This window comes from Frieseomelitta varia, unplaced genomic scaffold (genome assembly GCF_011392965.1).
Source record: "Frieseomelitta varia isolate USP_RPSP 00005682 unplaced genomic scaffold, Fvar_1.2 scaffold_380, whole genome shotgun sequence".
Lineage (NCBI taxonomy): Eukaryota > Metazoa > Arthropoda > Insecta > Hymenoptera > Apidae > Frieseomelitta > Frieseomelitta varia.
The window spans coordinates 161,357-174,715 of NW_025110124.1; the positions used below are offsets into that span (position 1 = coordinate 161,357).

General features: G+C 35.6%; 1 protein-coding gene across 2 annotated transcripts in view; it reads left to right on the forward strand.

Moving 5' to 3' along the window:
* LOC122531211 overlaps nucleotides 1-13,359 on the forward strand; it is a 33,507-nt gene that overhangs the window by 14,136 nt on the left and 6,012 nt on the right. Inside the window, exons 2-8 of one of the 2 annotated variants that reach the window (XM_043658954.1) lie at nucleotides 8,340-8,558; nucleotides 9,725-10,029; nucleotides 11,070-11,141; nucleotides 11,964-12,187; nucleotides 12,272-12,369; nucleotides 12,522-12,833; nucleotides 12,916-13,302. In XM_043658954.1, the coding sequence (XP_043514889.1) occupies nucleotides 8,445-8,558; nucleotides 9,725-10,029; nucleotides 11,070-11,141; nucleotides 11,964-12,187; nucleotides 12,272-12,369; nucleotides 12,522-12,833; nucleotides 12,916-13,302 (1,512 nt within the window). In that variant the 5' untranslated portion in view covers nucleotides 8,340-8,444. The remainder of the gene's footprint in view (nucleotides 1-8,339; nucleotides 8,559-9,724; nucleotides 10,030-11,069; nucleotides 11,142-11,963; nucleotides 12,188-12,271; nucleotides 12,370-12,521; nucleotides 12,834-12,915; nucleotides 13,303-13,359) is intronic. The other variant, XM_043658955.1, reaches the window with a different exon arrangement.

Below are 13,359 nucleotides of genomic sequence, written 5' to 3' on the forward strand. Positions count from 1 at the left end.
AAACTTATCAGTCGACTCTTGTTCAAAAAGTTTAACAACCAGAGAAATTCTTTTCAATGCTGGAAAGAACAGACAAAAGTGTGCGTTAGCTGTTGCAAAGAATTTGGGGCGATTTGATAGATTTAGTAGACTGAATGTAAAATTTCTTTTGAAACTTACCATTCAACTCTTGTTCAAAAAATTTAACAACCAGAGAAATTCTTTTCAATGCTGGAAAGAACAGACAAAAGTGTGTGTTAGCTGTTGCAAAGAATTTAACGCGATTTGATAGATTTAGTAGACTGAATGTAAAATTTCTTTTGAAACTTATCAGTCGACCCTTGTTCAAAAAATTTAACAACCAAGGAAATTCTTTTCAATGCTGAAAAGAATAGACAAAAGTGTGCGTTAGCTGTTGCAAAGAATTTGACGTGATTTGATAGATTTAGTAGACTGAATGTAAAATTTCTTTTGAAACTTATCAGTCGACTCTTGTTCAAAAGATATAACAACCAAAGAAATTCTTTTCAATGCTGAAAAGAAGAGCCAAATGTGTGCGTTAGCTGTTGCAAAGAATTTAACGTGATTTGATAGATTTAGTAGACTGAATGTAAAATTTCTTTTCAAACTTATCAGTCGACTCTTGTTCAAAAAGTTTAACAACCAGAGAAATTCTTTTCAATGCTGGAAAGAACAGACAAAAGTGTGCGTTAGCTGCTGCAAAGAATTTAACGTGATTTGATAAATTTAATAGACTGAATGTAAAATTTCTTTTGGAACTTGTCAGTCTCAAGGTGTAAGATCTAGAATTACAGAGATGTTAGCGAAGAGAAAGGAAATTCAAACGTTGTTTCGATCAATTCTGCGAGGAAATGACGAGAGACAAGAGACGAAGGGAAGAGGTTCTGCGACAAACGAACTCGGTGGATCCACGTACCCTAGCCAGCCTCTAGAAAATCGTTCTTCTTTCTCGTAACCGACCTACATTCGTGAAACAACCGTCTCCTCTCGGCACGAATTCCTCCGTTGGTTGGTTCCCGAGTTTTTTCTCGCTTTGACTCGCATCGCCGAAAATATTTTCCGCGGAGTATTTTCCTCTGAAAAAAAATTCCCCGTTGGCCAAGAGAGTAGAAATTCACTGATGTGTCTTTAACGTGAAAATATTTATTTTCGATTTGAAATTTATGATTAAAAATAGAAGCTTTTTGTTTAGGAGGATAGCAGAATTAAACTAGAGTCAACAGTTGATGGTTTGCAGAATGCTGGATATTTTCATATTATCTTCTCTAGACGCTAATCTAAAGTCTAAAATCGTGAATTAATTACACGAACTGTCTGAGACTGTTTGAACATTTTTACGAACGAATTTGCGAAGGTGTCGAAGACTCATCGTTCGAATATTAAACGCGTGGAACCGGCTTAAAAGCAACGTCGGCTACACGGCTGAAGAAGCTCATAATGGATCTCTACACAAGATCCATACACACCCCTTTATGTACCGTGTAAATACAATGTACACGAGCTGCGTATGTATATTCCGGCTGCGTGGAGATTTTCTGATGCATGCGGCAACGCGTTCTCGTGTGTTACGCCATCGTTCGCGTAATTTTACGCGGCGTAACGTTCGTCTCCGATTTAATGGAAAACAAAAGAACCTCCTGGACGTTTCCTGTTTGTCTGGGGGGGACGAACAGTCCTGTTTGATCCTTTGAGGGAATTTTTTTCAAACGGAGAACTCTTTTCTTTTTTCTTTTCTGTCGGTGAGAAATTAAATTAAATTAAAATAAAAGATTGCAGAATACAAATGTATCCAAAAAAAAAAAAAAAAATACAATAGTTGATTAAAAGATCGTCAAATCTTTTTCTTTTTTTTTTTTTTTCTTTTTTAGGCAAAAATCTACACACCGCGCAATGGTAAAAGAAAACACTTCGATTAGAATAATTGAGGAGACGTTTTCTCTACGAGATGATCGTAACTTTCTCTCGAGGGAGATATTGCATGTTTCGTTGTCTGCTGCGAATCTATGAATGAGCTCCATTCATTCCATTTGCATTTTTGTTGGCCGATTGCATCCAGCTTTGCCCCGGCTCTCCAGTGCAACACCACAGTCTTGATCTCGCAACTATATCATGTCGGATCGAAGCAACTAAATTTCCACGCTAAACTAAATTTTTAATTAGACGAGTTGACTTTTATCCGGAGATCTCGCAGAGAAGATTTATTAGCGTTCTATCTGTTGATGATATCAGACCTACTTTTTTATGCGATAATGTCTATACGAAGATCTTAAATATTTCTTACAGTCCCTAAGGATAAGAGAGGAATTCCCAGGGAAGGGGGAAGCTAATGATTCGTGTGAACCTCTTGGAACAATCTTCTCTGAAGATTTCTCAAATAAAGAAGCACAGAGTGATCTGACTTTTGGTCCATCCTGTACAAATTAAATAGGAACAAGGATCCTCTATGCTCTCACGTTTTAACAGTTTTCTTAGCTGTAATCCAAAATTGTTCGTTTAGAATCTTCTAAAAATACCAGCCACGTTTCATTCTCTGCTCCAGTTACCCTGAAGCAAGCTTTTCCCTTCAAGTGTCCGCGATATACACGTGAAAATCAAGTGGCCCGGAAATAGTTCTCGCCGTAGCACGAGAAACCAATTACGAACCTGAATGAACACGAAGAACTTCGTTTATTACTTCGACTCTCTCTTCGATTTGATTTATTTAATTCACCTTTAAAGATTGATTCCGCGCTTCGCCTTGCGCGAACGAAGGTAAAGCTTGCGTTCAATCCTATCAAGGTACGTGCAATACCGTTCAATTTAATTCATAATTGATCCATGATCATTGCTATGTTTTAGATTAACAAAATGTCCATATCTGCTCTGTAGCTGACAGTTGTCTGACATGATCGACGCTCACGTCATAGTTAATCATTAACCACCACTCTGACCAAAGTCGATTTTGACAACTATCTTCTTAAAATTTCTCTGGATGAACCTTTCTCGGTTTTAACTACTTCTGGTGGATATATTTTAGGTCAGTAGAAGATAATCTCTTCTTCACTAAAACAAATAACGACTGCTCTTTAACACTGGAACTACCGACGACCAAAGTATAATATTTGTGGCAAAGAAATTAAAGTGTAAGATACAAGAAGAAATTAGTAATATAATAAAAAACACTTCTGTTAATATAGTTTATTAAAAATCACTCGAGTAACTAAAGTGTAAGATACAAGAAAAAAATTAGTAATACAATAAAAAACACAAACTTCTGTTAATATAGTTTATTAAAAATCACTCGAGTAACTAAAAATACGCTTTTGTAAATGTATAAAATTTCCATAGAGAATTATAAATTGACCACTCTGGTAGTTCTAGTGTTAATCGAGCATATTATGTGGGCTTTGTTTTTTCAGAAGATATGTCTGACAACTGACTTCCAGAAATGTATACCGATTGTATTGTACATTTACAGCGTGCATGAAAGGAGTGATTTGACTTAAAATCATTCAAATTGAACTATCGAGAAAGTGGAACTCTTTCGATTCGTGTCGATTTCAATCTACATAGTTTCCATCCAAGAATCTCTAATATGTTCGATCCACGATTAATCTAGAGACTTTGCTCTCCATCCTACAGACTATGGTAGGCTCGGAGGATCTCGTTATTCAATCGATGAATTAAACGGATTCTTATGGAGAACGTTGATCGACGAAAATGAAGACTTCTTTTCCCCCTCCCGTAATTTGGTGGTGCTAGCATGCAGCATGCTAAAGCAAGTCGGGCAAACATGTAACCGGTGGCACATAGACTGGAATAGCAGTGCTGTTTTAAGGTTACGAGAGCTTGCAAGGTTCGAAGTGGGTCAAAAGCCAGCGTGCCCGGTGCCACTATACTACTTGGAACGCAGTCGAGCGGAGTCGTAAATATTCTTTTGCATCGCCTCGCGACCGCACGCAATCCGCTTTAATCCGAATCAAGTTCTGATGAAAAGTTGCAAATGTTTCCCCTGACGTATGCACAGCGGACTGACAAAGGTATTCAAACACTCGCCTACTCTTATAAACATGGTCGGCATATGCGAAACACATGGAAGGTTTCATCAGACGTGAGGCCATCTCGTAATCTCAAGAGCAACGAATTCCTAATTGCTAATGTCGCGATCTTTGAAATCATTGCATCGTCCATTCGCCTCTGTGTTTCTCCTTCTTTCTCTTTTTTTTAAATAAAAGTTTCCTCCTCTCTAAGAAGGTTTGATGGATTAGGGAGGAGCGGTTAGAATCAATATGTTCGTCAACGAGATACTGGAAGGAAAGTTTCAACGAGGGGAGGGAAAAAATAGAAAACCCGCTGGTAGATCCTTTGTGCACATGCCATTATTATTCTTCCTCTCACGTGTTCCCTCTGTATGTATTCGTATCGACTGTCTGCGTTGCAAAGCGTCAGACGGAATTTTAAATCTTGATAAGAAGACGGATCCTTTTTGCTCTGTTTTCTTCTCGTCTCCTCTGAAAGCCCGGAAGTGGATGGAGAGTACAAAGCGGAGCGGTGAAACTCGTCGATCACTCGAACCGTGAACTTGGAACATTTGGATAATTAACACGTCGCAGTCACCGCGGCAGACGATTTTTCTTCTTTTTGCTTCTCTTCTCTCTCTCTCTCTCTCTCTCTTTTAGCCATGCTCAACTTTCTCTTTTCTTTTTTTAACTGTTTCGTTGCCGGGAGGCTTCGGTTTAGACGAATTAAAAGAAATTATTATTTTATAATTATTATCTCAAAATTATTAATCTCATTTTAATATTATTTTATAATTATTACCTCAAAATTGTTAATCTCATTTTAATATTATTTTATAATTATTACCTCAAAATTATTAATCTCATTTCAATATTATTTTATAATTATTACCTCAAAATTATTAATCTCATTTCAATATTATTTTATAATTATTATCTCAAAATTATTAATCTCATTTTAATATTATTTTATAATTATTATCTCAAAATTATTAATCTCATTTTAATATTATTTTATAATTATTATCTCAAAATTATTAATCTCATTTTAATATTATTTTATAATTATTATCTCAAAATTATTAATCTCATTTTAATATTATTTTATAATTATTATCTCAAAATTATTAATCTCATTTTAATATTATTTTATAATTATTATCTCAAAATTATTAATCTCATTTTAATATTATTTTATAATTATTATCTCAAAATTATTACTCTCATTTTAATATTATTTTATAATTATTACCTTAAAATTATTAATCTCATTTTAATATTATTTTATAATTATTGTCGGAATTATTATTTTATTGGAATTAATTAATTACGTTTAAAAATGGCACATGACGAATACTTCCTTAAACTGAAATGTAGACTTTTAACTTGGGCTCGGATTACACAGAAGATTCAGAGATTGTTGATTAATTTGCAATGAATTTTTCAGAGAAAATCCTCGTTTGTTTCGGAATCGTATCCGATCAAATTTCAGTCGGCATTTGAATCTGACTGGGTAGAGATCTCCCTGTTCATCATTTCAAATTATAGGCTCTGGCGATGGAATTGAGCAAAATAATTGTACAGTACACGAGGACGGCAGTCAATTAGCGCAATTAACGAGAAAATGGTACAATATCGCAAATTACAGCGTGCTCCTAATATCAGGAATAATGGTCGGCGATGGGAAAAAGAGGCGTGAAAAATTAATGGGCATAAATCGTGGATGGGAATGAGATGCCATAATCGTTCGAATTATATATTAAAGGAATTGCTATTTTTAGAAAGAATTTAAACACGTATGTATCGTTAATATTCAATCCTTAGTGCCTTCAGTTAGAATTACAAATCGTCAATCAATTTTATAGTAGAATGCAGAGAAACAAGAGAGGAAATCTCGATTGACGAGTGTGCTATTGATTTGGCGAATCGACGGAGACAGGGAAATTAGGAAACCTTGGGAAATTTTTCATCGGCAACGTAAGTACTCGGAGTGAGTACTTGGGGCCATCCTCCGAGTGAAAAGAGCACTGTAAATCATTTTAAAGCGACAGGAAGCAGGGGATACAGATTATTTCCAAGTATATGAGGTATCGTTGTGTTTCCCGATGGGAAACGTGAGACGATGTTGGTATTCTGCCAGGCTAGAACAATATGTGCCCCCCTGGTAAGGATAGAAAAAGCCGAACGGCGGGGGTCTCTTCTTGGCACGAAAGTATGATACTCCGCGATAATTACAACCTGTAACTACGGCGGTTATTTATCATGCATGCGACACGGGGTCGGATTAAATGTTGACTGCACGCTGAAAGGAGTCGCATTTGCATAAAAATGATGGGGAAACACGGCCAGCTATCAATCTGTTAACCGAGAATTTAAAAAGTCAACGGGGCTGAATTTAAAAAGTGAAGCGGGCTTGATAATTTTCTGTTTCTTTTCAATCTTGTAATGTGGCAGATTTTAGTGAAAAAAAAAGAAATTATAATAACGAGAAGAGTTCAATACTATACAATATTAGCTCTTTTATAGTATACAATATTAGCCCTTTTATAAACATACTTTTATCACAACAATTTCTGTACAATACTATACAATATTAGCCCTTTTATAAACATACTTTTATCATAACAATTTCTATACAATACTATACAATATTAGCTCTTTTATGAACATACTTTTATCATAACAATTTCTATACAGTACTATACAACATTAGCTCTTTTATAAACATACTTTTATCATAACAATTTCTATACAATACTATACAATATTAGCTCTTTTATACTATACAATATTAGCCCTTTTATAAACATACTTTTATCATAACAATTTCTATACAATACTATACAATATTAGCCCTTTTATACTATACAATACTATACAATGTTAGCCCTTTTATAAACATACTTTTATCATAACAATTTCTATACAATACTATACAATATTAGCCCTTTTATACTATACAATACTATACAATGTTAGCCCTTTTATAAACATACTTTTATCATAACAATTTCTATACAATACTATACAATATTAGCCCTTTTATACTATACAATACTATACAATGTTGGCCCTTTTATAAACATACTTTTATCATAACAATTTCTATACAATACTATACAATATTAGCTCTTTTATACTATACAATATCAGCCCTTTTATAAACATACTTTTATCATAACAACTTCTATACAATACTATACAATATTAGCCCTTTTATAAACATTGGCCCTTTTATGTACATTTAACAATTTCAATCTATTTACTTAAACAAGCAAATTCGTAAATTCAATTGATCATAAGGACTGTGTATAACGATATCTCGTTTTCCAGGTTGGTTTCCTGAATTTGTCTCGATAGTTCATCTCTAAACGGCAAGCTGATCTTCATTGTCGGAATAAAAAGTGAAGGAGAAGTCGCACGAGGGGCGAAACGCGATCATCCGGCTTGTATGGGAGGCTTCGGTTGAATGCAGACTCCCATTAACCGATTATATCCCATTAAACGATTAACATTCTGAGCATTCCAGTTCTTGCTCTCTTGCCCGGCATGTGCATCGAATCAACTCTAGCTTTACGTAGAACGCGCACACGTACGCGCGTGATTCATGTTAAAACACCGACTTCCTTCAAGGAATTCGCGTTTTTTCTTCCACGGAGAATCTATCTGGACCTCCAGTTTTCGAAAGAAACGGCGCACTTCGCAAGACGCCTTGTTACACACAGCAATTAATCACGTTGCAAAGCAACTCGCGTGATACTCTATATGTATAATCTCGCTTCGACGTAAACTGGAACTCCGTTTTTTATGCGCTACAATATGCACTTCCATTCACGATCTGTGTCACGATACTACAGTCACCGGTACTGGCACGACACGCTAAGAGATTCGATTTTTTTCTCGTTGTACTTTTCTGAATATTAAGTCACGTGGAAGATTGGAGGCTAAACTTTCGCCTCCCGTTATTTTTAACCCTTCCCCGTTGCGGAACAGAGAACCTTTTTTTCTTTCTTTTTTTTTTTTTTTTTGTGCAGTTAGTAGCATTTAGCAAGCTAGTATTTAGCGTTGGTGAAAGATAATTGTTCATCAACTATTAGCCAGTAAAGTTTTATTACTTTAACTTTACATTTATGTTTGTTACTTTAACTTCACGTTTACAATTTTATATTCGAAATTACAAGTTACGTCTAATTACAATTACGTGTATTGAAAGTAAAATTTATGGCAATCTTCCACCAAATGTTAAAAACGCGTTATTAACGATAGCTGGCATAGTGTAATAAATATTAATGAATACCGGACGCATGATTAATAATTATAGAATTGTAATTGATGTTTTAGGGCGTGGAATGATAAATGGTTGCTACCAGCAGCATGGTGTATGAGGAGATAGTCGGTATACGGGGCAGCTGACCCCAGCCGCCGCGCACGCTTTTCACGCGCGAGATGCCCCACAATTTGAACTCCGCTTCCGTCAACTCCGCCAACACGGGACCGAATCACCAGGTCTACACCCAACAACCTTATCACCGACAAAACGGAGATGGACTCCAGCCTGAGGTACATATATGAATCTCATCTGACAGAAAGTAGCGCTTCAAACAAATAGATAAAGATAGAACGGAAAGCATTATTTTCATCAATGGCTATCCTTTTGGCGTTAGTACTAATTGCAAGTAATTCTCATATTGTTTTGAACAATGTTTTAGAACAGGTGTGCTGTAGAACCACTAAATTGGAATGATTGAATAAGAATTTTATTATTTGAATGGATGTTCATGATGCCCTTCTTGGGAAGTACTTATATTTGCGAGCAGATTTTTTTCCCATATGAAGCACACAAGAAACGAAATAAAAACCAAGATTTTAGATGAGCATCTTGAAAATACTATTGCCATTATCTGTATCATATCAGATGTTGATGAACTGGTATCTGAAAGACAAGCTGTTTCAGTGTTCTCATTAAAAATTTTCATATTTCTTTTAATTAATATAAATATACCTTCAATGATATGATTGATTTCAGTATATGATTGATATAAATATATTTTCAATATTATAATATAAATATATTCTCAATGATTATAATATAAATATATTGTATAATCAGTGTACTATAAAAGTTGTTTTAACATCCTTATAAATAATATACATTGAACTAAAAAGACATGTAAACTACGTGCGGCCCTCAACAAATTTTTGTTGACTAATGAGACCCAGAAGATCTGAAAAGGTTGGACACCCATGTTTTAGAGTGTATTTTCTGACAGGCCTGTTGCATTTCTGTTATACGAAGGAACGGAGAAACGTGGACGTCTAATTTGACGCTAATTACTCATTTCATTCGTACGCATTACGCGTGGAAATGCTATAACGTTTCTGGAGCAGAAAAAAGTAGTTTTAGTTAAAAAGTATAAACTTGGAAAAGGCGTCTCCGTTGTTCGTTCCAACGACTGAAAGTTACACGAGATTACATTAAAAAGAAACACACACGAGTCCATTTATTCAAAAATTGTATATAGAGAAAAAATTTTATTATCAAAAAGAAAAATAGTTAAATAACAATGAATTATTTACACTGTATTTATGTTGTTATATTATATCAATATAATGCATTATTTGTATAATATGTTATATTGATGTATTACTACTATATTACTATATACTGTATACTGTAATATTGTATTACTATAATGTATTATATTGAAATCCTTGTCTGTGAACAGAAAGAGCCGGTGGAGTTCGACACGTCGCATTTGCGTGGTGCACCGGCCGAGGTCGAGGCACTGGTGCACAACATCAAAGAAGTTGCGCAACAGTTCCTCTATCACTGGAGAACATTTCCTATTGTCCTGCCGCCGCCATTATCCACGTGTACAGAGGGTGAAGACACGCTCGCGAGAAAGAAACACCACTTGAAGGATTTGTTCGTCGCACCCAGCTTCGACGAATTGGACTCGGTTGCTGTAGATAGCAAGGGTGAACCAAGGAGGCTGACCAAGAAGCAGCTGGAAAGCATCAGCAAAAGAGGGTAGGTCTTCTTGTGGCAACGAAATAACTATTCAAATTATTTACCTTTTATCATTTTAGGTAGTAGTAGTGTCAAATTCTTAAGCCCTCATGTTGAGGACGTCCTTAAACCTGCAGTTGCAATGCTCATCGACGAAATTCAATGCTACAAGATTGATGATTTAAGATTTGAATTCAAAACTTTAATTTTCGAGAAGTGCAAAAAGTGCGCGACTTGTTTGTGTATAGATTTAGTTGGAAGATGCATTGTAAACAAAAGGGTAAATGAAGAGAAAAGAAGTAAAAAAAAATATGTATATATAAATTTCAGGCTTTCCTTTGAATCACATACATACATATAGTAGGGAGTTTTATGAATTAATTTCAATGCTGTCAATTTGGACAGTACAGATTAGGAAATTGAATAGTTAACATCTGAAATAAGATCAAGAAGAATATTTTATAAAGAAATTTCAAAGGATCTTCGACGAATCTTGCTGCAACTTAAGGATTAATGACGTCTGTACTTAAATTGAATTTATGCTTCGAAACACGATATCGTAGCGATTGTATTCTTTAGAATTAGATTATTAGCGATTTTTTTGCGCACAGTACGAAAATCGCGAGTACCTACTAACGGATACTTACTTTTAAGGCTTGAATGAAACTTTCACTTGATGCAGATGCTAGTTTTCCTAGGATAAGGAATACATACATGTCAAATAGATAATTTCAGGAAGTGTTTGCAAATTTTTAGGAAGTATGTAACGTGTGAATTCATTGGCGATGCAAATTTATAAAATGAAGAAGGAATTTGATAACTGAATTTCCTTGCAAAATCTTTCAGGAATCCTTATCCTTTAATTATTGAAGTACGTCAATGTCAACGTATGTCATATCACGTGTTAAATAGAAGGAAAACAAAAATTCACCAATTCTTTTAACAATGTGAAAGTAACGAACAAATGAAACTCCAAATGGTGCCTCGTTTTTATGAGAATGTGTAGAACCAAACTGTTTGTTCTCTTTCGTGTCTGGTATTTTCTAACAATTTTTGTAAAGCTTTCAGAAGGAGAAGTACGGAAAACCGAAGAAGCTGAATGCCACTCAATTGGAGAGCATTCGAAGATGCGGGTATGTCACACACCAGCGTCACACAATATTCAAACTTGACCGAACCAATAATCGTTACCTTGTACAGTGATTTTGGAGACTGGAATCATTCATTTCTCATGATTATTTCTTTTTTCTTTTTTTTCTTTTTTTCTTTTTTTTTAACGAAAATGTATCCCAAAGTCTACCATCATAAAACAGCATGGTCTCCTCCGTCTTCATCTGACATTCAACCTGGCAATAAATTGGCAATTAATTGACAATCGATTAATTTACATTTATCGGACAGAGATCAAATGTATGAAACGAGGCATTGACACGTGCACGAATTCACTGAAAAAATGATTTGTATCTAGTCTGTGGAGGGGTTTCGTAGACAGAGCACAGCTTGTAACAAATAATTACCCAAAGCAATCACGGCATGATGCAAATTCTAGCTGTTAAAGCACAATTAATGTACGGTGTAGGTTGTGTTGTTTAATTTCTAGAGAGTTTAAAATATGCTTGTATTATAGCGAACAAGTTTTATTAGTAGCTTTAGTTTCACGAACAAAGTGTAGAAACCTTGTTGTAAGATGTTTTTCATTAGTTATGCGCTGCATATTATTAGAGACACTGCAACGATGCAAAATTTTTGGACGTTTCACTGGAACAGCCCTACATGTACATTTTCCAGGATATTTTTGTTCTCTATATACCTGTATATGTTAAATGTATTTTTCGTTTATATACATATATATATTCATAACGTAACATAACATTCTGTTTCTGGATTTTGTCGATATACTTTTTTTTTCCTTTTATTCCAAAGTCAATCGTATTAATAAAGAATTTGTCTTTCAGGGAATTTGAGGTGGATTCGATCAATTTCGCTGGACAGACACACCGATGGAGATTAAGCGGTCTACTTCAGCGTGGACGAGACAGAAGGCGAGACGCTCTGCTCCGGGATCTTGCTTTAGCAACTAGATTCCTCGTAGTTACGGCGAAAGCCAGGCTAGTCTCCCATTGTTTCAGTGTTTCACAATCTCTGAGGGCGTTACTGGCAGGGCTGCTACGGCTTCTTGGTACGAATTCATTGAAAAAGGTCCCTCTAAGGGACTTTTCGCCAGTTATTACTTAAGTTACAATTGACCGTTATCATCTTTTAGATATAATAATTGGCGTGCCATCCCTTCAAGCGCATAATTTGGATGCCAAAATCAGGGAGGAGCGGTGTCGATATTTGGTTGCCGAATTAGTATGCAGAGTAAGTTGTGTATAATTTTCCTAAAATATTTATTTCTGTCACGTTGGATTATTATTTTTCAACAAAGCCCGTCCGTACTGATAGAAATGAGTGATAGAAAGGAAACAATTATTTCCTAAGATTTTCATAAATCTTATTATTATAAATTACAGCCTGAGTATGAAGACTCCCTGGAGCTTCTATGTGGTTTCGTGCGGAAACAGCTTCGACGAGCGACGATGGAGAAATTCGAGGTGGAGAGAGAATTGTCGCAGCTACTACCTATCCCAGTTCCTTTCGTATTTGGAACGCCTGCTGGAGCAGTTGTCGACCTTAGATTATTTAGCAGAGACATTATCAGAAAAGCTTTACCGATCCTAGTTGCTATTTTGGAGAGAGAGACACGAGGCTGGTTTCTTCATTTCAGAGAAAGACTGATATCTGAGTTGAGAGCGCGGAAAAAACCGGACGAAGAGATAGAAAGGGTATGATTATTCTTGATATTAATCGCTGCGAAGTTTTCATAAATTTATGGGGTACATTCTTATTAATTGTGACTACTTTTAGGAGGTGAACGAAGCTGTTATGCGCGAATACTTGCAACGTGTGTTCTCCAATATTTTATCGCATCCGGATATACTTGATCTTGGTAACGGAATCGCTCAATTGTTGGTTCAACAAGCACAATCGGTCGTATTAATGCACCGAGCCGTGAAAACTGTACAACGTAAGCTACTGCAAACGAAAGAGGCACTGAAGCGCCATATAGAGAACGAACATCCAGTTCTGTCGCGAATAGAACCATGGATGCGCGATAGAATGAGAGAGGTCGAGGAGAAGTTCATCGAGGAGTGCGAGTGGAGTGCTCACGAAGAAGCTCTCACACTGTGCACTCATCAAAATTTACAGCAAACAGTCTACTTTCTTAATCGCGATTTAACTTTTATGAAAGAGGTACGTAGATTTATAGATTGTTATAAACACTTTTACGTTTGTACGTTTGAGTGTTGG